The sequence below is a fragment of the Penicillium griseofulvum genome, assembly GCF_001561935.1.
Source record: "Penicillium griseofulvum strain PG3 chromosome Unknown contig_14, whole genome shotgun sequence".
NCBI classification, from domain to species: domain Eukaryota; kingdom Fungi; phylum Ascomycota; class Eurotiomycetes; order Eurotiales; family Aspergillaceae; genus Penicillium; species Penicillium griseofulvum.
Window position 1 is genome coordinate 21,722 of NW_024467437.1, and position 23,273 is coordinate 44,994.

Genomic DNA, 23,273 nt, shown 5'->3' on the forward strand with positions numbered 1-23,273 from the left:
CACAGTTCTCTGGCAAATCCAAAGAGCACAAATAGACTTACTCGAACGCGAACAATGTGGCCCCAGGGCGCTTCTTCGACTGACCTTTTGAGGCATAGCCCAATAGGAAGCGTCGAGGCGGCCCACCACCCTACAATCCGCGGAAGCCGTTTCCCCACCTCTACGCCTGTTTCTACCCCTGCCACAACCTCCATACCCACTCCTATATCCCCAACCTGTTCATCACCTAGACCGACTTCATCACCTGGATCGACTTCATCACCTGGATCGACTTCATCGAGTACCACCTCAAATGGCACTGAATCGGTCCAAGTCCCGCTGCGAACAACGTTGATGATAGGGCTAGGTTGTATTTTTGCCGTATTTGGGTTTTCCTGAGCGACAGCTAAGGGATGTACGAGGATAGTAGCTAGGACATCGAGTAGTAATCAGATAGATACTGTAATAAAGAATGAGACTAAGAATGAATTAATTGATTCAATTAGTGGCGCGACAGTCGTGGGCGAATCGCCCACGATTCCGCTAGTAGTGCTAAAAATACAACGTACTTGTACCAACCTCCTCCTTCTGGCTACTGCTCGGGAATATTTAAGCTCCCACTCCCCTGCATAGACATAAAGGGGAAAAAGATTAAGTATGAGCGATAATCGGGGGACTCTGTTCCCAAGAAGTACGGATATTGCATCCGGAACTATTCCCCAAAACAACAATCATGACGATAACAGGAAGATAGAGAGCCACACTGACATTAATGACAATCGAATTACTGTGTTTCCGAGAAGTGCGGAGATAGGCGATAGTGAATCTGATACCAGAAACAACAGTGAGCCCCAAAATAGGCAAGTGCAGCGCCTTCCAAAACGTCATTTGCCAGCGCAATGGCTCCAGCTCCCAGTTAAGGGAACCGCCACGGCTGATGAGCCAGGCCCCAAACGCCAAGTGCTATTATTTTGCAAGGATCACACGCCCTGGATAAAATATCAAAGGTTCAAACAGGGAGCGAAGCCGGGAAAAACCTGCCTAGCCTACGCCACCGACTCCCCGGGAACAGTAGTTGCAATTAAGGAGTATAAGACGAGTGGTATCGACAAGACTTGTCATTTGAAGGTGATCAGTCACCCAAATATCGTGAATCTCCTTGATGCATTCGAACAGTCTAGAATTCTGTATCTAGCGTACGAGCTTATGGAGATCTCATTGGAGCAACTTCAGTCTGGCATTCAACTAAAGGAGTCTGATCTTGCTTTCATTTGCAAGGAGGTGAGCTACAGAATCATACCAAGAATTTGTCTTACCTACTGATATTTATGTAGCTATTGCATGGGCTTTGGTATATTCACCGAGATCTCGGTGTTTGCCATACAGCCCTTACCTACGACAATGTGTTCATATCATCGCAGGGTAGTGTGAAGATTGGTTAGTGATCCTACCAAACATAATGACCAAGACTAAACCTAAACAGCGAATATAGCAGCTTGTCTGCTCGAACGACATCAAGGGTCCGAACAGTTCGATATCAAGTCTATTGGTATTATGATTTGCAAGGTGCTCGAGCCAGGGCTCTCTGCTCATGACCTTCAGGCTTGTTATGCCAGTATCTCCCACGGTAGCGATAGTCTACGTGCGTTTATTTCTAAAACTGCGACAGCCACAATACAAGCGCTTTTGCAGGTGTGTGTGGTCACAATAGGCTCCGCTCATTACGGTTACTAACTCCCTACTAGCATGTCTTCATATCATATGCAGCTGCTGAAGGATGCTTGGTTGTACCTGTTATGAAGGTCCGAGGGTTGGTTCTACATGATTACGAATAGTGACCCAATAACTGGAGGTCAAGCAATTGGTTCGTGCAAGTTAACACTATCAAGAAATCCAAAAATCCTGTTCTGGGCTTGAGACATGAGATCTATACTCAAACCCATTCGATCATGCTTTGGTCCGACTAAAATAAGCTTTTCACGCATCGCCGTATCGTAGAGATATTTGGGAGGGACCAGGTGAGGTTTAGAACGACTTATGGATATGAACATCTGATGCTGGTTTGCCAGGAGCCGCGTCTTGCTGTCAAATAAATGTTCATCTTGGGGCATACTTGACAGCTGCGTATACTGCCTGGTTTGCCAGAAATAGAGCAGGATATCATCCGTTTGTGAAAGTAAGCCATTGAGAAAGATTGAAGGCGTCATCAAGGGGTCAAGTGACTTCAACTGCTCATCAACAGCCCAAAAGTTTAATTCGGTTGATATGGAGTCGGTTGATATGGAATGCGTTTCCCAGGAATCGACTCTTGATTGATGGGCTTGCGGCTGGTTGAGTGGATCATCGCTCTCGGGGCTTTCGCTCAACCTGGAGCCAAAATTTCCAGACGACTCATGCTCTTGATATTCAGTTTCATCTTGGGGCTCATCTTGAGGGGCATCTTGGAGCTCATCCGTATTTGTATGGTTTCCTTCGTTTTCCCAATACTGGGTATCGTAGCTCTCGGGCATATCGCCGTGGTAGCTATTTTGAGGAGAATCGGGGCTAGAAAAGAGGCCATCCTCCGTTGCCTCGGAATGTGGATTGATTTCGCCGAAGAACGAGTGAAATATATCACGCTGTATTGCAAAGGACGTTGCATGTGATCTCGGAACCACGTCTTGTTGGTAGATATTTCCCAGAAATAAGAGCTGTCGATCACTTAGGTACCTTTTGTAAGACGGTCGGCTACAACGAAATTTCTTGGGTAGCTTTTCCAAGTCTGTGGTGAGTTCTGCTTCTTCTATAGGCATCCGAATAGCCGAGGCGTTGCCGATTCGATCGGACACGTTCTGAGCGACACTCCTGTTAGTCTCAGTATCAATATGATACCGATCCAAAGGCTGTAACTGGTTAAGAAACTCTTCAGTGACGATTTGATATCGGCTTGCCGCAGCATGTGTGTGTAAGGTCATGATCTCATCATTCTTGAAACCCAGTTTGATAGCTAACTGGGCTAGATTGATAAGTCTTTCTGACGGAACCCCAGATGTCTTGGGCTTTCCCTTCTTGTCATCTTGGTAGGGCCTGAGGCTGGTAAGGGAAGGAAAGTCACGCATCACGGCAAGGAAAAGCTGTCGATAGCATATATCCATACCATCCGCGTCTTCGTCACGACGTTCAAATACATCTTCGGCAACCTGAACCTTATATGAACCAGTTTGATCTCGCATATAACTTTCCAAAAACGCTTCGGACATGGTTCCCCTATACCCTTCAGGCTGCAAGCTTTTGAGAGCGATCATACAAGCCTCGAAGTAAATAAAATCTCTGGTGAAGGTATAGAAGGATAACACCCTCCCACTGACCTTCGTAATTCTTTCTAACACTAGGATGCGATCATCATCAGACTCTAATCGCCTGAAGATCTTCCGTCTCCGCATTCTATCTTGGATTATAGCCCTATCATGTAGAGATAGGTGAGGTATAAGCGTCTCAAGCTCATTCACCGTATCAGGGTCTAGGAGCTCTGGTGGATAGCCCTCCATGATGAATGACCACTGATCGTAGACGCGTCCTAAATATCGAACAATCTCCTAGATGCTAAAATTAGTAGTGTCAAAGTTGTATGAATAGACAGACTTGCCTCAGGACACTTAACTGATAGCCATCGGCCAAGATAAGACAGTTTGATGACTTGCCATAAACCCAAGAAGGGCAACAACTTATCAAAAGCCCTTTTGATTCTCTTAAAATCTTTCTCCATTCGTGCAAGCTCATGATGTACTCCTTTGCTGAATCTGCCCCTCCATCTAAGCTCTGACTCAACATCTCCAATTGTTTCGTAGTGCCGTACGTTCCGGTAAATGTCACCATCGCAATATGGCTGGCCATTTGGATGCTCATCCCTGATCCCTTGTTGTATTGTTGACCTCATACCTTCGTGATATGAGTGATTGTAGATAATAAAGTGAGATAGAAAGTCTTACCATCACTATAAAATTCAGCCACCCACCATCGTGCAGACCTCCTGATTGCAGCCAGAACTCGGTGGTTCCCGTGCAAAATTCTCAGCCGCACTTCATCTGGGAGGTTTAAAAAGTGCAATGGGCCGGTTAGGAAGGCTTCATTTTCATCCTGGGCAGCCAGAGCTTGCTGAAGAACATCATTGCTTATTAGGACCTTCACATAATTCTCAGGGTTCAGGCGGGAAAGCCCCTCCGACTGAAAGACTCTGTCCAGCCGGTCCACATGCGAATCTCGAATAGTTCGAGGACCCGAATCATTAATTTGGAAATGATGTATGTATATCTTTGCTCTCCCTTTATAGTATCTCTGACGTTCCTCGAACACATCTTCTTGGGACATGATAAATTTCCGAGACAAGAAGATAAAAGCGATGAGAAAATAGTAAGACTTGAATTTTAGAGAGCTTAAATTTCAAATGAGCTCGAATAAAAGATACGTTTAAAATTTCGTGTTTGGAATATTTGACCTTCAGGAAAATTGCAGCGCGCAAATTTTTGAGAGGCAGTATTATTCAAGTGATTGTAAAATCCATGGGCCGAAATTTTCGAGCCCTAGGAATATTCTACAATCATGAATATTGTACACCGATAATTTTCAACTCTGGCGGTGTTAACCGGACATAGGAAATTGGAGTAATGGTTATAAGGTGCAAAAGCGCAATGTGGACAAGGTGCATAAGCGTAAGGGTCTACTACGATGTAAATATGTGATATAGCCACTTCCCCGTCATAATATTTAAATATAAATCTTCAATTCCAATTATCCCAAATTATCTCGATTGCCTCAAAATGGGTCTTCTTTCCAAAATCGCCCGGAAATTGGGATTCGTGCGCGGGTATCTAGTAGTGGTACGCCATACTCATGGACAAACGCGGATTATCCACTCTATCTGGCCACCTCATGAAATTGTAAGAAAGCCAGAATAATCCGGGGATTCCGAACTAACAAGATTTAGAGTGATAAGCTTGAACCGTTGGACGATGTTGATATAGAAGAGAAAGTTGAAAATAAGCTAAGGGTCCACGACTGACACGGTCCCGATCTTTATCCTCTGGTTATACATTATAGACTTTATAGTGTTCACAAATTACAATCATTTCTAAGCTGATAAGAGGTTTCCGAGTTAAATCACTAAATGCGTCGAGCTCAAATTTGTTCTTGAATAGAAAATACATGCACATCTATCCTGCAAATGGATAGCATTTGATAACCCCCGAAAAGCTTGCTCTACAAAAAGGGCAGGAATTTTGATCATGTAGATTTGCGCATGGCTCAGAAATTATATGCCCGCATAGCAGAATATGCCAACAATCCGGCTGCTCGTAGCAAATTTTGCAATCCAGGATACGTCGTCGGGAAAGCTCCTCTTGATGCCGGTCTTCTTCAACTTCCTGATCGCGACCCTGAACTGTTTCGTCAACTGCCTTACGCAGCCTCCCGAAACAGGTATCCTGGTCTATCATTGGCTCAGGAAAACGTAGTGTCTTGGGAAGGCTATACCAAAGTGTCAGGTTGTTTTCCTTTCTCCCTTTTGCGTTTGCGGGATGAATCGATCGTTTGGTTCAATCAGGATCCCAAGAGATGTATGTGGAGAGGTCCTTTGGACTTGTGAATCTGTTGGCCGCCAGCCCGGGGGTAGTTCGTCATCATCAATAAGAATCGTGCTTGAAGGGCTGGTCATTGTGGCTTGAAAAGAAGAGACGTGTATATAGGTACTTAGTCAACCAGGTGGGAGGAAAGTAGAAGTCTAACTGAGCCAGAGTTGGAGCACAATACTCATTATATACCCGACAGCCAAAGTTCCAGTGGGCTACTGCTGGGACACGATTGGACACTACTTTCTGTGATTACTCGTGCATATGTATGTAACCCGATTAGATTGCCCAGAACTGAAATAGCATACGTAAAATATTGATTGCTGCAAAGCACTGTATCATCCTAACCGCAATAAGACTGTTACCAATTCTGCAACTCTCCCGATCCCTCCAATTGACTCTTCAGGTGCTTGCGATAACTGGGAATGTCGGTCTTTTCCCGGTCATGGCCTTAAGATAGTCTCCTTCCTGAGAAATCGCCATAAAATATAAGAGGATGTCGACTTCGAACTGGCTGAGGTCCCCCATCAAAGAATGGAAGTCCTCACGAGACTCCCATGTCCAGATATCACCCTCCCAACGCACTGCAATAAATGTAGTCGGATATGTCCCGTTTGGAGTCGGGTACAGAGACTTCGTTGGTTCGAACACAGATTTTGAATCCACTTCCCAAGCTATTAAGCCGATCCCGAGAATTGATAAAGAGCGGTCCTTCATCACAGACTCCTGCCCATCATTGGGATCCTTGTGCTGCTTCACACGGGCAGTCCGCTTACCCCGACATTCATATCCCATCACTGCTACTAGACCTGCCAGCTTAGTCTTTCGCCAACCTAGGATGAACCCCGAGGTCAAGAGAAGCCCATAATGGTTTTGTGCTCGGCGTCTGATCAAACCAATATCGACACTCTCTAGCTCACGCTCTGTGTGGTAGGCAAATTCTGGGCCTTCATCGATAGAATCATGGTCTGGACCCTCTTGATCGAGCCTATCATTCTCGGAGTCCTCATACTCCTTATCGCCTTCGCTATCATCTTCGCTATATTCACCTTCTGTTTCATCGTACCCGTCCTCGTTTTCTTCGTCGGTATATTCGCCATACCCCTCGTCCTCTCCATTGTCGTCATCATCGTATTCATCCATTTGGTCACTATATTGATCCTCGTCTTCGTAGTGCCCATTCTGGACAGCCTCGTCTTCCTCCTCTTCCTCTTCCTCCTCTTCCTCTTCCTCCTCCTCATAATCAACACCGGAATATTCGTGGTAATCCAGCTGTACATCTCCATCATTGTATCCATCTTCCTCTTCCTCATAAACGTTCCTTTCAGCGTTCGAGATTTTTTTATGCTGATTTCCTTCTGTGTTCGAACGACCTGTATATCGGTTAGAACTTGTAGGATCAGGTTGGCTGTGACGAAAGTCATACCAACTCGTTCACGATGAAAATCCAAAAACACCTCCCATTCAATGTTCCAAGACTTGGGCAATTTGCCTATTCTGATGCATTCGTCGAGGTCGCGTTTAGCATGCCAAAACAGTGAGGTGTCTTTGCTTCCCGCAAAGGCTATTGAAGCTTGACCCAGCTGCTCGGCAGCTGTCTTGAAGGCGGCAGTATCGATGCATCCATTTGCCTTACGGATCTTATATCTGATATTCTTTGCCCGAATTTGATCATTTACAGAATCAAGCCGAACGGAGGCCTGTTGCTTTTCACTGGAGCGACCCCAAAGGATGGATGCAATAAGTGGCTCTGCAATATCATACTCCTCAGTATATTGGGGTGCTCGCAATGTAGGTTTGGCGACAGGCGTAGGAGCAGGTCCAGGTTTGAGCGCAGGTCTCAAAGAAGGCTTCATGATCCACAAAGTACTAGTATTTGATAATATGTTTCAGATGAAGTCCATTCCAAGGTTTATACTTTGTCAAGTTTAGGCATTTGATAGTCTTATATGTAGCGTAAATAGACTCCAAAGCTTTTAAGACTCTATATTACCTTTGTACATTTTCATATTTGTACATTTACTTCTGTACATTGTTACTTCTGTACATTTTTACGTCTGGACATTTTTACTTGCGTCACGTGGCATTAGACCCATATTCTTGTAGGTGCCTCAGGCAAGTGATGCTTGGCACTGGGCTAAGCCGGCACTTGTGGCGCTCACTACTACCGAGGCCCACAACAAGTGGAGTAACATTGGACCAAGAGAGGGCTTGGCAGATTATGAGTATCTAGTACTATCCATTAGAAACCATGCGATCCTAACAGAGTCTCATTTTCCGCTACCTATCTCCATATTAATATAGACTGCATATTATCTTCTCCATTCGTATAACTCTTTATTTCGAGAAGAACACCATTGGTCCAGCTATCCTAATCTGGACTAATGCGCTATAGGTGGGGCTCTGGCAAACAGAGCGAGAGAGTGTGGAGTTAGAACTAATTTCGAACATGACTGTAAGTCTACCTATTCTATCTTGCTTATATCGCTGCCTCCGGTCTGAAATTTTGATTTCCTAATAACCTACGCAATATAGCACTTGAGACATTAACGTATACGTATACGTACTGTATATGTAATAAAATGATACAATAGAATTTAAATTGAACTAGCATGAACTTATGACAATCTGTAGTATCAATAAATATAATAACGAATGATTGTACAGACTTAAGGCGGTGCTTGGACACCAGTAAGTCGAGTGCTACGTCGTGGTCGTGTCGGTATAATGCTTGATATATTGGTGCGGTCTCCGCGGCGGGGGCGACCTCGACCGCGTCGCACTTGGGTCTGGCTATGGTTGCCCTCAGGTATGGGCATGTTTGATTCTGTACTGCGATCGTCGATTTGGCTACCTTGGTTTGGGTGGCTGCCCTGGCTTGATTGCGGTGTCCGTTGGCGCTGATTGTCCTGATTTGGTTGGTTGGAGCGGTTAGAGCGGCTGGATTGCGGTGTCTGTTGCTGCTGACTACCCCGGCTGGACTGTGGTGTCTGTCGGTGCTGACTACCCCGGCTGGACTGTGGTGTCGGTCGTTGCTGGTCGCCGTGGTTGGGTTGGTTACCCTGGTGAGAGCGGTTGGAGCGGTTGGACTGTGGTGTCCGTTGCTGCTGACTACCCCGGCTGTGGTGTCGGTCGTTGCTGGTCGCCCTGGTTGGGTTGGTTACCCTGGTGAGAGCGGTTGGAGCGGTTGGACTGTGGTGTCCGTTGCTGCTGACTACCCTGGTTGGACTGTGGTGTCTGTCGCTGCTGACTACCCCGGCTGGACTGTGGTGTCGGTCGTTGCTGGTCGCCCTGGTTGGGTTGGTTACCCTGGTGAGAGCGGTTGGAGCGGTTGGACTGTGGTGTCCGTTGCTGCTGACTACCCCGGCTGGACTGTGGTGTCGGTCGTTGCTGGTCGCCCTGGTTGGGTTGGTTACCCTGGCTGGACTGTGGTGTCAGTTGTTGATTGCCCCGGTTGAAGGGCAGTATACGTCGGTTGTTTGGCGTTTCCGGCATGCGCCGGGTCTGGTCTCTATTCCCATGAGGTATATAACCAGAGCTAGGCGACCTGGTTGCTCTTGGGGTAAATATACCATGTCTCTGCTGTGCTTCACCATGCCATCGAACTCGGCTAGGGCTACCGTTAGGCGTAAAGAAGGACCCGCCCTCAGAAACACTAGCTTCCTCATCAATAGGGCTTAAATCACCCTGACGCTGCTGCATATCCCCATATTGTTGTTCTCTATCGTCCTGAACTTCCTCTCCTTCCTCAACATTGCCTATCTCCTCTCCCTCATTAGAGCCCTCATAATACCCTTCTTGATATTCTTCACTGGTTTCCCGGAAGGTACCGCTATCGCTCATACCTATACCCTCATCGAATTCTTGATAGTTATCCTCTCTCGGGATAACTGGTTCATATCCGATTCTCGTTATACGCCTATTTTCCTCAGCACGTGGCTGAAACCAGTGTGCACCTCGGTATGCATTCACATTTCTCCAGTGGTCATTTGTCATATGGGTATTCGCCGGAGGATACTCTGGCCTCACTCCAGTAAGTGCCTCACGGTAATCAGCCTCTTGCTCCTTCGCCAAATTGTAGATTAACATGTCTGTCTTCAGCTCGTCGCTAGCACAAACAAATCGAAGATTTTGCCGCGATTCCCAACTCGCATCCCCACCCCACCAATGAATATAGACATATGTCTCTGGATACCACGCTCTGTTCATCGGTTTCAATAAGGATATTGGGTCCTGGTCGATGGACTTCTTATCCACTCGCCATGCGACTATCCCCCAGCCTCTGATATCTCGTTCGGTCCGGATATAGTCTTTTCGGCGGCCAAGACTTTCTTCGAAAATATTAGGTGCTCGAGAGGGAATGTGACGCCGGGCCGCTGGGATTAATCGTGCAGTTGCGGACGTGCCACACGCATATCCGACTATCACTGATTTCCCGGGGCCATTGCCGCGCCAAGCAAGGACACTTCCTTCCATCGGTAAGCCAGATGTTTCCGCGGTATGATCCAGCAGCTCCGGTGTTGACCACATAGGCTGAAGGAAAAATTCTGCCTCGCCATCCTCGTCGGAGAAATTCCCTTCATAAACTGGGATATTTTCGCCTTCCTCTTCGGCATCGCTCTCAACGCGCTCAATGCCAGGAGGGGTATCGTCACTGGTGTGGGAGTTATTGGGGTGGCGGCGGTTATTAGCATTGTTATGACGATTATTTTCGCCTTCCGGTTCGGCATGTCTCTCAACTTGCTCAATACCAGAAGGGTTATCGTCACTGGGGCGGCGGTTATTACGTCGGCGGCGGCGGTTATTAACGCTGTTACGGTTGTTATTTTCGCCCACCGCCGCGGCCTGGATATCTTGGTCCACTATACTCCCAAGTTCGGGAACGGGCTCCTCACTCCTGCGATTGCGATTTGACATTCTTAATGATAGAAGTAGGTGAATAATTGTTATCTGTCTGCGTGGAGCGAGCAAGTTTATAACTCTCAACTTCCGAATGTACATTGGGGGCAATACCATTTTCGAATATACCAAAGTAGCTATGTACGAAGGGTACAGTAGGTAAAAGGGGAAAAGTGCCATTTGTACCAAATGGCGTTTTTATGTTATTCAAGATGTTCATAATTCATTCATTACCAGTGTCAAACAGGTTCACTATGGAATTGGCCCCCGCATATTTGGCGCCCCCTGTGGGACTTCGCCACAAAGTAACCACCGATGAAGGCTTCTCCCGACGCAATCCTAAAGACGGGCCGTATGGTGTGTTTATCTCGCTCGTCAACGAGGGAGTTTATCAAGCGATTGATACTGGCCCTTACGAGCACCTATGGAACCGGTCGACTACATTTGTCATGTCCCTCCTTTGGGAATCCAATGATCGGCGTAAATGGGCAATGGAGCAGTTGATCTCGATGAACATCGCAATTGACGTACAGAATGAGACGAAATTGAAGCTTCCTCCTGGCACTGGCTGTATTGAAGTGCATAATCTTCATCGTGCAGGCATTCAGCTAGATCTAGCGGTGAGAGATGTTAAGTTCTATCGTTCAACTGCACGCTACGAGGATGTACGTGACTTTGTTTGGGAGAGAATCCAGAACAGGAACTATCCAAAAAGCTGGGCTATAACAAGGCGCCAGTTTCAACGCCATGTCGCCAAATTTCAAAGTAAATCCTCGGTGTCTAATACTTTGGATATTGAAGATGGTGCTTATCAACAACCTAATGGACAGGCCACATTGAAACCAACGCGTAAAGCCAAGGCGAATTTAAGGGTATCATTGGGCGATGCGATTCACACACATGCAAAGATGGCTGCATCACAAACGCCGCGTCCTGCTCGGAAGCCCGTTTCCTGAATCATCGATAATAAGGAACAGGGATATGATTAGATAGGCTTCATTCAGGGGCTCAATTTACGTCATATTTCACAATGAATATTTATTTTCTAATGAAGATCGAAAACAACCACAAAGATAACATAAATTCGAATGCATAGGCGATATAAAACTTTCCTAACATAGGATATCACACGTTCTCGGTGATAATATCCTCTGATGTCAGGCGCTGTTTTGGCGGGAGATTTGTAATTCCTAGGCCGTCATAGTCGATTCGCTTCTCAAGGAGCTCGTATGCCTCGAAAAGTTTCAAGTAGTCCTGGTGTAGCTTGTCATAGTGGGCCGATAGGGCATTTTTTTCGACAACTGCATGCTGCATTCTCCACCCTGAAGTATACAATGAGTTTTCGAGAGATGAAATATGCTTCTGAAGGTTGGTGATTGACCGAGCATCTTCTTGCTCACGATAGAAGAACCAGCGTACGACATTCAGTGGGATGAGAACATTTTCGGAGTTTACCTTGATGTGTTAGCAGGGATTTGTTGAGAAATCACAAATTATATATGCATACAGCTTGGTTTTGCATCGTAACACTTTGAGATTGATTTGGGGAATGGGAATTCTAAGAAAATCCAGATGGGGAGGGGGTTAAATACATATATACATATTTAGCTACTACCAAATCGAAGAACAGACACTAAGAGCGAAATTCTAAGCGCGCACATTGTGATACACAATCTTATTTCGTGTAGATCATTTCCTATTTCCTTTCATCCCCCGGTCGTAGTCTGAGATACTACTCCTGCTCTAAGAATATGTGGGAAATGTCGACCAAGCTATGCCATAATTAGAAACAACAATCTAACCGGAGTGGCATCGTCTTACTGGTGGGTGCTTCGTAGCTGTCGCCACTTATTCTCTAGGGCCGATGCAGTTCTGTGTCGGTCGTCCGGGACACTTTCGTTGAATCTGAGCGCAATTTCTGGCCATGAAAGTCCCCCTAGCTGCTTGAGGACAATCAGAAGTTGTTCTTCCTCTTCATAGTATTGTTTGTTATGACCTGGGGCGTTTGGTTCGGTGGCCATCGGGGCGGCTTTGCGTATGGACGTGATGGGCTTGGAGGGACGGAAATGGTCAATCTGAGGTGGGAGCGTTTCGCTGGCGGGATCTTGCTTTTAAAACATACTTTTCTAAATTTACGATCATACGTGGGCGCTGCGCCGAATGAGCGCCAATTACATCCTGGTTATCAGGTAGCTTGCGCAGGCACAACAAGATAAATTCAGCCGACTGCGCCATTTCTCGTCCCACACAAATATCAGCATGGAAACAGCAGATTTTGATGCATTTCTTGGATGGGGCGAAGATCAGGATGAGTTCCCCGACCTCCAGTATACCTTAGGCAGTGACGAAGCATTTACATGGGACCAACTTTTGGATGAGTACTTGGACCCATTCGAGTATCTGGACCCATTCCCACTTGGCACACTCGCTCCAATCGATGAGAAAGTGGAGCCCATTGATGCGCTCCCCGAGTTATCACCCAGCCCGCCACAACAATATGATGTTCAGGCGTTAAGCGAATCAATCACTGAGCTTCAAGGCCGTCTCAATGGATTGGAGGACCGGTATGGCACTCCTCCCCTCACAATTGAAATCCAGGATCTGACTGTATTAGAATAATGGAGAAGCAAAAGTCAGTCTACCATATAATTACATTCCTTGCCCCATGCTAACAGCCGATAGAAGGATCGCCGACTTGGAGGCTTATGTCGAGAGCCTTCAGCCATTCCTCTTGCAACTTGGCACGTCTATCGAGGGACTCCTGACAGAGGTTCCAAAGTAAGCGTTCAATGCAATGGGACTTGGATAGTGGGGGCGGAATTCGGGGCAAAGATGTTTTTGATTTGTTAGATAGTTTCTTTGTTGTAATAAATGCATTCAGCCAGAGTCAAATCCGAGTGGTCTAGGGCGCTGATAGGCCGCTTCCAAGCTGTTATATGCACTAGGGAAATCAATTCCGAGTCGTAGGGGCTATAGACCACGCTAATGCACCACAGGAACCTGCGCGTCGGTCACGCCGTGCTTTTGTTACAAAAAGAAGGTTTCGGGTTTCCATAAAAGGCTTAGCCTATACTCTAGCGTCTTGGCGACGATCCGGCCCACGAGCTAATTTGAACGAGACAGGGATCAGAAGGCGAAGGCACAGAGGGTCCCTCGATGATTTACGTAGCATTCAGCCTTGTTACGTGTCCTCCTACATGAGGAACCTCCTGCGCAACCGAGATTGTCCCGCCTCTTCCAGCTTATGTGACGTGATATCGCGGGAAGGACTCCTTCCAGGCGTTCGTTCCCCATGTGGGGCGTTCCGGAACGTGGATCCGGAGCCCCCCGCCTGCTTGCCTCCCCGTTCCTCTCTCGCAAGGGCTCTCTCTAGAGGCGTTCTATCCGTGGGTGTTCCCGTGGCGTCACTGATGGCGTCCTAGTATTGTAAACGGTGAACGGAGTTATCACCTGGGGAATCCCGAAGCGAGATAGCCGATGTTTAATATGTGGGTCATACGGTCATGTGACCAACTTACTGACAGTTTGCGGCTCTCAATTCGTGGTCATCCTCTTGTGGGCGTTACGCCCTTGTGGGCCCCTCGTGGGCGTTATCACTTGTGGGCCCCTCGTGGGCGTTACCCCTTGTGTGTCGTTAGGAGGCGCTCTGTTTGTTATCTTTTGTAGCATTGCTTTCACGAGCTAAGATCCGTAGGCTATCATCAGGGCGGCTAATTTGTGATGGCTCGTTGAAATAAAAGGTCTTATACTGTCAATATGAGTCAAACTTGCCCAGAGTTTCTTCTATGCAATGGAGGTCAGTTCTAAATAGATGCTTGTTGCTAAACCCCGGGTCTGATTGATGGTAGAAAAAAACAACAAATACAGATCCCACAATCCCCTCAAAACAGGACTTCATCAAGGCTCTACACAACGAACGTCGAGAATATATCGAAATTGCCAATGACTTTCTCCAATCTATCGAAAGAATGATGACGTTAGTCAAACAGCTCGAGAACAACATTTCAAACATGGAAATCTCAAACCGGCAGCAATTTGTTATCCTGGATAATATTTCCCATGATGAAAACACATGATCCGCATTTAGCATTTGCTCGTTCTTATTCAAGCGGATGTTATTTTTAGATCGCCTACTTTGCACATTGAAACAATTTTACCTTTGAGCATATATCCCTTGCTACCTTAAAAGATCTCCTATGGTTTTATAAATTGAAGATAACCCACACAAAGAACGACATATCAAAGAATGGCTTCTTGTAAACATGCCGGATGGCTTCGTGTCATAGAGAACCGCGATTTGAAAGAGCTCATTATAGAAAGAACCGATCGATTGGGTGCTCTGGTTCGCGAAATGCCTGACCCAGACTCTCAACACCCGCAGGTTTGTCTCTTTTTGGGTACTTCAACAAAAGATGAGGCCCTGCGGAACATCTTTACTAGAAATAACATACGCCGTGGAGATCGAGCAAATGTCAACCTACGGGTTGATACGGCGTCTTTGACGAGCGACAATCCTGTGCTTTTTGCCGACAGCAACCCCTTCCAGATTCCTTTTTCTGAAAAGGCTCACGTGTGGTGTCATGAAACTACGTCTCATTCTACAACATGGCACACAACTGCATCACGTGCCGTTGTCGATGTTCTATATTCTAGACTCGTCTTCACCTTCAGTGATGTCATTTGCATTTTTGCCGATGACTTTCAAACATTAGAAGCAATCATGTTGCGCTTAGTAGCGTGGGTTGAGGTTCAAAATGCTTCTTCTTTGCCTTCCGATACGCGTCCTAGACTACTCATTGTTCTTTCTGAAGATGGCAAGTTTAGTGAGGCTCGCATAGAGGACTACCTGGCCTCATCTAACATTGGACGCCAACTTTCTTCAAGCTTTTCCACACTCAAGATCTTTCAACTAGCAGGCAAATATCTTTCCCCATCTACCCGCTATCAACGGCTCCACGCGGAGATTCGATATCACATGGAAGAATTGAGAGCGATAAAATCAAGCCTCAGGTGCCTCTTCTCCGCCACTCACCTTCTGCATTTTTTCAACTCGGCAGTGAAGCACACAGCATATAACCCGGGGGAGGTATTCGACTTTATTAAGGTCGCAAGAGACGCGGATCCAGTTAAAGAAGACCACCACGTATATCTGCATAAGTTTCTCAAGCTCTGTGTTCACTTCAAAATCCCATACAACATGGTCGCAGCATTTGTTGCCTCAAGCATTATGGTCAATGCATACCCGAAAAGGATGCATCGTGAGTCCGCATTCTACACGCTTCCTTATCACTCCCTAACCTCCATAGTCTTTGACCCTTATTTGATATACCACAATCTATACAGGTCTCATTGCACTAAGGCATTTCAATCCTCCTATGGACCACAATCCTCTGCCTATCTAGATCGAGAGGTTCAAGCTCAGTGTAACGATACATTAGAGGCTCTAGAATATGGATATACGGATGCCGCACAGCTTCACAGAGCAGTCGCTGAAAGGTATAGCAGGTTCCTACGTCAGGTCATGACAAATACAGTCTGTATCTGGTGCCTTTGCCGATCTCCCGAGAGACACTTGAGCTGCGGTCACTCAATATGTGATTCATGCGCTGCTTTATTTGGCCTCCCACTTCCAAAATCGGATACTCAAATTCGTCTAGATTGTCTCTTTGGCGATGGTGGCGAATTACTAGTGAATATCAAACCACCAACAGCTGGTGTGAGGCTTATAGGCATTGATGGTGGTGGTGCGCGAGGTGTGACACCCCTTGAGTTCCTGGGTGAATTACAGAAATTACTTGGAGAATGTCCAATCCACGACATGATTGATCTTGCACTCGGTACAAGCTCAGGTGAGTTCTCGATGATGTCAGGAGTAGGATACATAGCTGACAGACCAGGGGGGCTAACTGTACTGGCCAAATTCCATCAAAAATGGCCTATCTCTCATTGTACCACTGTGTTTGAGACGCTTGCCCGTCGATGCTTTTCAACTTCTGGCTCGGCCTTAGGTCGATTGAAAGCGGTGGTCAAGTATATGACTAGCGATGCAATGTACGATGAGCGATTTCTGGAAGGTGCCCTTCAAGAGACTTTACCTGGACAGTTATTTGGTTACGTCCCTGGCATAGTATCTGGAACAAAAGTGGCACTTACTGCGATATCTGGGGGAAATGCACGGTCAATATTCACAAACTACAACGGCTCAGCACAACCGATAGGTATGTACGATTTTGACGATTCTTGTCTCCCTTCCTAATGGCTTTCTTCCAGGGTATACAGTGGTTAGACCTGAAGACATCCATGATGAAGCTTCGCTATGGCAAGCGTAAGTTGGAACCCAATCATTGCTCTTACATGAGAGTGCTAAACTGAGATAGTGCTCGTGCAACAACCGCAGCGCCTATGTATGTCCATATGTCCATATTTTTCATCCTCGCTAATAATCACTATAGTTTCTTTAAGCCTATCACGTTGGCTGGTCAAGAGTTTTGGGATGGTGGGCTTGGGTTTCCCAACCCTATTGAGCTAGCAATGTGGGAGTCTTCCCGTATCTGGGATAAAAATGTATCCCACGATGTCACCATCTCTCTAGGAACTGGAGAAGTCTCTAAGGGCCTATCCAGGAGAAAGACCCACTCCATACAGAGGCTATGGACTTCTTTTATGGACTTTCTTGATGGACATACCAAATATGGTGATGTCAGAAATGGCTTGGATGAGGGACGTAGGCAAGACTTCTTTCGGTTAAATACTGAGCTTCCATTCCCAATTCGGCTTGACGATGTCCAAAGTATACCGTTCCAGAAAGATCAGATACACCTAAGCCCTCGAGGCCCGCTTATTGAGGTTGCAACAGCACTATTGGTTTCAAACTTCTACTTCCAACTCGATACTTCTCCCATCTATGATGGAGGCTTCTATTTATGTGAAGGCTCTATTAGGTGTCGCGGCGTCTATCAAAATATAGTCAAAGCACTCATAACTCTATACCAGCCTGAGATGGAGTTCGTTACTTCGAATGAGACCCTAGCCTCGCTGGATTTACAAGCCTGTCAGATGTGCTCCCTTTACAACAAACATGTTTCATTCTATGTCCGACACCCTACAGAAACTGTCACAATTTCGCTACGGTTGGCGAAAGGCGTCGAAAGGAAGATAAGTGGCTTTCCTAAAAGCATGCAATGGTTTGAGGTACAACAGGGCCTCAACTCTCCTTTCATCAGCTCTGGCAGTTGTCAGAAAATTCAGGACTGCTCGGCCTGTTCCAGATTACACAAGAGGAAGTATCGGGATAGTATAACTACCACTCGTACAAAGCGTGTAAGGAGATGATTTTGCCAATCACATCCGCATTTGGATGTTTTTCTTTTCAACAGGAGAGGCGAGCCCACTAGAGTAGACTTATCATTAATCATAACATATTGGAATTGTGTTCTCCATCTAATTTAGTTAGATCTCTCCCTTGGATATATGCCATGTCTAAGGACCGGATTATAATGTATTGCTGGGCCATAAAAATGTTGCGATCACCTGATATGATCCTATTTGTCAAGACTTGCAGCAGATAACTTCTCTCCACCATCTTTCTTGGTTTAATCCAAGTAGACTATCAAAATTACCGCAATCACATTTTCGGTATAGACAGATCTGCAATCTATGAATCCACTTGTAAGGCCACTGACGTAATATCCCTTACCTCCTGCAAACTGAGATTTTTCCCAACGCCTTTATCGAATCGTAACTGGGGGTCTACATGTGAACAACATAGTATTAAGGTTTTGGTATATACTCCATGACAATTTTCTTCTCTATATCTCTTCTTTCTATTCTCCCTACTGTATAGTTTATCAGTCTAAATGCCTACAGTGCTCAAGCGGATTCGGGCAATTAATAGCTTCCGTACAAGACACTACATCTAAAAAATGGAAACCACTATTGCCATATTCTAAGATTTGTCAATAGAAAGTACCGTGTGTACAGTACAGGAAGTAGTAGTCCCCTCGCGAACAATATGCAGGATGATCCTAATTGAGATGGAGAAGAGATCAAGAAGATTGATTCGGTGAAGGGGTGGAGAGAGAGGAAGAGAAGCTTTCTGCTGCCAGTCCTCACAAATGGGGTCACATCAGGTGATCACAATAGATCCACTTCCTAACACTAACTCAGAGCATCGTCACGACCTTTTGTGGCCCGCTGCCGCTTCCATTGTACGGCGGCCCTTTATGCAGACTGCTTTAGCTTAGCCCTCATCTAATAACTAGGGCCATGTGAGGGCTCTTCCACGCAGCATAGGTTCTGGCCTGCACCAGCATAGTTCCTGACCTGCAGTATGGTTTCTAGCCTGTAGCAAGGTTTCTGGCCTGGAGCATGGTTTTTGATCTGCAGCATGATTTCAGGCACAGCATTGTGCTTGGAACCCGCAACCTCGTGTACGGGTCCGTATATCCACTGCCGCGGCTCAAAATTTGTATGAATCTAGTATGCTTTCTTCGAACTTAACGGTAAAAACTCTCTTCAGAAACAAAAGATTTGTTGACTATGTCTAAGAAGTCGAGAGAGAGAAAGAAGGCTAAAAAGGCCCAGCAGGCCCAGAGAAACGCCCGTGATATCAAAACACCCGCCGGAAGTGGGCTCCGAACCCGAACCCCAACAAAGTGAGTCCTCGAGAGCACGCGAATTGAGGCCAAAAGCTAGTCGAGATATGAAAGCCAAAACCCCTGAACGAAGAGCGAGGTTTGCTAGAAGTCCAACCCGTGAAGGTGACTTTTCCCCAAATGCGAGTGATTACGAATCAAATAGCGAAACGGATCCCAAACTTAGCGATGCTTCTGATCAATCTGCTCCCATTGAGCAAAATTTAGAGCCACTAAGCCGCTAGGTCAAGAACGTCATTCGAAATCAGACAGCGAAATGGTCGGAAAAAATGGTTGAGGAGTTCTTTACAGTCGACGCCCCTCTGTACCAAGAATGTCATGAATTCTTTCAAAGGCTAAACCAACATATTCGAGGTGCCAGCAACGAGCATGGGGTAACCGACATTGATACTGGTACTATTCCAGAGGCTGGCTACAATGCCCAATGCCAGGCCTGGCAGCAAGCAGCAAATCAGTCATTCGCAAGTAACTCCGCAGAGGAGTTTTGGGAGGCTTTCCATAAGACCCGCGATCTTATAAGTGCCTTCAACAAACGATATTTTCTTCCTCGGGCTTGGAATATCAGGGCATCGTGGGCCGAGCAAATCATTAAGACACCAAATCCTAGGGCTGAGGAAGATACCAGCTCCACTTCTGATAGTGGCGACATCCAGTCTGACTCGACCCGCGATCAGCTCCCAGCCGGTGAAGAGTCTAGTTCCGAATCTAGTGCCGAATCAGACATTGAGTTTGATAGTAATCAGCCCACAGGGCTTGATTCATTAGAAGCGAGAACCATAAAACAAGGAATCAACCTTCTACATAGTCACAGAGTTAGGGTACAGGTAGTCACGTGTGATCACTGCTATCGCTGGTCTGGGTATAGCATGGAATGCATCCCCATAAAGTTCGTAGGCCTGCCCAGGCTCTGTGATAATATATGCATGCTCCTGAAATGGGTAATGCCAAGTAATGCGTGGCTGCAGCAGAGCCTTTCTATACGAAGGCGGCAAAAGCGCGGTGTGACAAATCTACTTTTATTAGATAACTCGATATGACGGCTTAAATACCTGGTGTCCCCCGTAGGAATAAGCAGTGAGCGTACGGCAAGATACACCAACTCTCTCATCATGGTCTTTTCGACTATTCCAGTGGAAGAGGTCGATGTTCCCTTCGATGTTCTGCAAGCAAAAGAACCGGAAACTGAGCGACTTTCGGCCAGTACCCTTATTTTCCATCATGACAAATTGCTTCTCTGTCAACGGGCTCCACACGGCAAAGATGATAACGGCAACTACAAAGAGAACTCATGGGCCTTCTCCTGGGAGGTAGCGGGGGGGTCCAAAGAGATAGTCGATAAAACTATTTTGAGTACTGCCGTACGTGAGACAAAAGAAGAAGTCAACTTGCACGGCTCGCGCGTTTCTTCTCAGGTCTACAAGGATTCGTGGATACATAAGGGAGTTCCGATGACAAGATACACATTTGTTATGGAAGTTCGTGAGCAACTCACGGTCGAGCGAAGATGGTGCGACACGAAACAGCAGCCCGTCGGCACAAACGAAGGGCCTATACGGTTAAGGGGAGATGAACACCTCGATTACTGTTGGGTCACGGAAGCTCAAATACGTCACTCACCTCCATACGATGAAAATGATTCCCGGCACCAAAGAGGACTTGCTATACTCGAAAGCAAGAAAGATATAATCCTCCATGCGTTCAGGGAACGGAAAGATTCTCAGGTTGATATGGAAGGTTATGTTTGGACAGAAAGCATGGAGATCTGAGCATGTCCGGATTGTGATTGTGACATTGTAATTATTGATGTTAAAAGTGCAGATAGTCGTACACCTTTTTCATCTATAAGTTCTCACTATCCAAGAGTCACTTAATCCCAAAAGAATATAGTTTAGAATACATAATTGGTTCTATACAAGAATTGTTGCTATGAGCCGGCCTCAAACACCTCGCCAGTTCTTTTTCGAATCTTTTCCTGAACCGCAGTTATATCCCTAATGTTCTGATGAGCTGGCCTCACAGATGGCTTTTAGTTTATTTCAGCTTACAGACTGCCAGATTTGACAATATTATTGTGCTTCATAATCATATCTACGTTGTAGATCTCAACAGTTATAAGCCCGGGGAGCTCGTTATTGTTCTATCTCACAATCGATCAATAGCACCGGCTTCTACATAGGTGCAGAGGTTGGTCTCGCCTAGCACAATCCATCGATATCAGGCTGATCCCGCCAATCCCCGGGGATTGCCCATCTGAACGGCTGCTGTTTGCGCAAATTTGTCTGCTAGTTGAGTGGGTGTGAAGTGTCGCGTCTGATCGTATGTAATCCAGCGGGTCAACTAATATGAGACGGTCAGTTTGAAATTTGCTAGTAGGAGTAGGACAAACAGACAGTTGCGATCCGTACTCCAAGCCAAAGACATCGATGTCTTCTAACAAGGGTACTCGACAGAGATTCGATTGATGGTTCTGTAGGAGCAGCTCCCTCGAAGAATTTTTCGGGGTAGTAAACCTGGCTCCATGCCTGTCCTCCAATCAAAAAGTCCTCCGGTAACTGTTGTGCAGTTGAATCATCAAGGAATGGGAATGTTTCGTCTTCGATCTTCGAAATGAGCGTGTCGGGATCGTACAAGCTGTTGAGGTAGGTTGCAAGTAACGACCATGGAACCAGCGGTTCTAGTCTTTGTATAGCCGCTGGGTTGAGCGCGAGACACCACACAAATGCCATAGAGATATGGACGCTCGGATACATATTTGCGTCCCCAACTTGGCCTAGCATAACAATCAATGTGTGAAAGGCGAGAGAGCTTGCTCGGAATAGAAGCTGGGATGAGATATCGCTATATGTGGTATAGTTGGATGCAGTAGATGCCCATTCCATTGCCACTAGGCGATCTTCTTCCGTAGGATTGCGTGACTTCAATGTGAAAACTGTTTCCATAACTCCATATTTGCTTCCATATTGAAATATCGCGGAGATATTGCAAGACATGAATTGCACACCTTGCTGCCCGTTCCAGCTTACCTTGCTAATATCGTTTTGTAGAGTAGCAAGAAAAATATTCGCCCGAGAAACAAACTCGTCAACCGGATCTTGCATAAGAAGCGCAGCGTGAGTATTCACAAATGAAGCAGTCAAATTCCCCTTCTGTCTATGCACATTTATTAGAGGAATGACCAGCTTAATTATACTATCGGAAGCAGCTGGGAATGCGCGCACGCTGATCAATGCTTTCGTGTAGTGAAAAAGCTGCTGAAGTAAATCCGGGTAGGCTAAAACAGCAAGATGATGCTGGATACGGCCATTCTCTTGAGTTTCGACCTGGTTGTACCAATACCTCGATATCCCTGCCCAGAGTTCGTGGTCCCTTTGATCGAATTCCTCCACGGCCATCCGGTACCGTGCTAAGTCGCCTAGACACTCAATCCAAGTATCTCTGAAATCTGGCGCGCTTTCCAGTACTAGTGTTATCATTGAGTACGAGAGATGGACGAAATCAAGCATATACTCCATCGAGCCGGGGAGCTTCTGGCGTAACAGCTCTAAGAATGAGTATACGCCATACCGCCACATACGCGCCGGCATAGCGTACTTGCCGGCTAGTCCTTTGAGAGTAGGGCCAGCTGACGGGTGTTGGGAGGCGATGAAAAAGTCATAGTGTTTATCGAGTAGCATTCGGTGTAGCGAGACGAGCATTTGCCACTGAGGCTGTGATAATTCAGCCTTTGATTGTGCTTGTTGCCTGTCGATCACAATGCATATCATTTCCACCATGACAAGACCAGTACAAGTTTCCTTCCCTTCATTGATCAGTTGCTCCTCGGTGACGATGTGGGTCCGTAGTTGCTTGATCAATTCCTGAGGTTCTTCCCCATCGTCCGAGTAGGAGTAGTTTTGGTCTTCTATACTGCTGTTTCCCATCTGATGATCATGTTGGAGCTGGTTGACGTGACCAGAAAACGGCCAATTACCAGAAGCACCGTTGGAATCAGATAGGCTGTTTTGTAAAGATACCATAATGCCTTTCATTTGAATAGCTACTGCTCTGAGGAAAGAAAGAGTCAGTAAATGGTCATGTAAGTATTGAATGCAAAATACCTGATGATTGTAGTTGAGGGTAAAATAAGGAGTCAAGTTAT

General features: G+C 46.2%; 9 protein-coding genes across 9 annotated transcripts; 4 read left to right on the forward strand and 5 right to left on the reverse strand.

Annotated features, from left to right (window-relative positions):
• Positions 1-1,832: 1,832 nt before the first annotated feature.
• Positions 1,833-3,506, reverse strand: PGRI_093190 (uncharacterized protein; the record flags this gene model as incomplete). Its single annotated transcript, XM_040797032.1, has 1 exon — positions 1,833-3,506. The coding sequence occupies one exon, from the start codon at positions 3,504-3,506 to the stop codon at positions 1,833-1,835; it is 1,674 nt and encodes a 557-aa protein (XP_040649843.1).
• A 2,478-nt stretch (positions 3,507-5,984) lies between these two features.
• Positions 5,985-7,438, reverse strand: PGRI_093200 (uncharacterized protein; the record flags this gene model as incomplete). Its single annotated transcript, XM_040797033.1, has 2 exons — positions 5,985-6,955; positions 7,009-7,438. The coding sequence occupies 2 exons, from the start codon at positions 7,436-7,438 to the stop codon at positions 5,985-5,987; spliced, it is 1,401 nt and encodes a 466-aa protein (XP_040649844.1).
• Positions 7,439-8,693: 1,255 nt separating this feature from the next.
• Positions 8,694-10,499, reverse strand: PGRI_093210 (uncharacterized protein; the record flags this gene model as incomplete). Its single annotated transcript, XM_040797034.1, has 1 exon — positions 8,694-10,499. The coding sequence occupies one exon, from the start codon at positions 10,497-10,499 to the stop codon at positions 8,694-8,696; it is 1,806 nt and encodes a 601-aa protein (XP_040649845.1).
• Positions 10,500-10,575: 76 nt separating this feature from the next.
• PGRI_093220 (uncharacterized protein) lies at positions 10,576-11,437 on the forward strand (the record flags this gene model as incomplete). Its single annotated transcript, XM_040797035.1, has 3 exons — positions 10,576-10,636; positions 10,719-11,146; positions 11,219-11,437. The coding sequence occupies 3 exons, from the start codon at positions 10,576-10,578 to the stop codon at positions 11,435-11,437; spliced, it is 708 nt and encodes a 235-aa protein (XP_040649846.1).
• A 169-nt stretch (positions 11,438-11,606) lies between these two features.
• PGRI_093230 (uncharacterized protein) lies at positions 11,607-12,003 on the reverse strand (the record flags this gene model as incomplete). Its single annotated transcript, XM_040797036.1, has 2 exons — positions 11,607-11,936; positions 11,989-12,003. 2 exons carry the CDS (start codon positions 12,001-12,003, stop codon positions 11,607-11,609), a joined length of 345 nt encoding a protein of 114 aa, XP_040649847.1.
• Positions 12,004-12,740: 737 nt separating this feature from the next.
• PGRI_093240 (uncharacterized protein) lies at positions 12,741-13,263 on the forward strand (the record flags this gene model as incomplete). The annotated part of the gene is made up of 3 exons (XM_040797037.1): positions 12,741-13,045; positions 13,096-13,113; positions 13,164-13,263. 3 exons carry the CDS (start codon positions 12,741-12,743, stop codon positions 13,261-13,263), a joined length of 423 nt encoding a protein of 140 aa, XP_040649848.1.
• Positions 13,264-14,727: 1,464 nt separating this feature from the next.
• Positions 14,728-17,158, forward strand: PGRI_093250 (patatin-like phospholipase family protein; the record flags this gene model as incomplete). Its single annotated transcript, XM_040797038.1, has 7 exons — positions 14,728-15,739; positions 16,139-16,330; positions 16,490-16,699; positions 16,752-16,806; positions 16,859-16,885; positions 16,934-17,045; positions 17,105-17,158. 7 exons carry the CDS (start codon positions 14,728-14,730, stop codon positions 17,156-17,158), a joined length of 1,662 nt encoding a protein of 553 aa, XP_040649849.1.
• A 2,246-nt stretch (positions 17,159-19,404) lies between these two features.
• PGRI_093260 (NUDIX hydrolase) lies at positions 19,405-20,901 on the forward strand (the record flags this gene model as incomplete). The annotated part of the gene is made up of 2 exons (XM_040797039.1): positions 19,405-19,870; positions 20,267-20,901. The coding sequence occupies 2 exons, from the start codon at positions 19,405-19,407 to the stop codon at positions 20,899-20,901; spliced, it is 1,101 nt and encodes a 366-aa protein (XP_040649850.1).
• A 600-nt stretch (positions 20,902-21,501) lies between these two features.
• PGRI_093270 (DNA/RNA-binding domain, Est1-type) lies at positions 21,502-23,055 on the reverse strand (the record flags this gene model as incomplete). Its single annotated transcript, XM_040797040.1, has 1 exon — positions 21,502-23,055. The coding sequence occupies one exon, from the start codon at positions 23,053-23,055 to the stop codon at positions 21,502-21,504; it is 1,554 nt and encodes a 517-aa protein (XP_040649851.1).
• Positions 23,056-23,273: the final 218 nt, after the last annotated feature.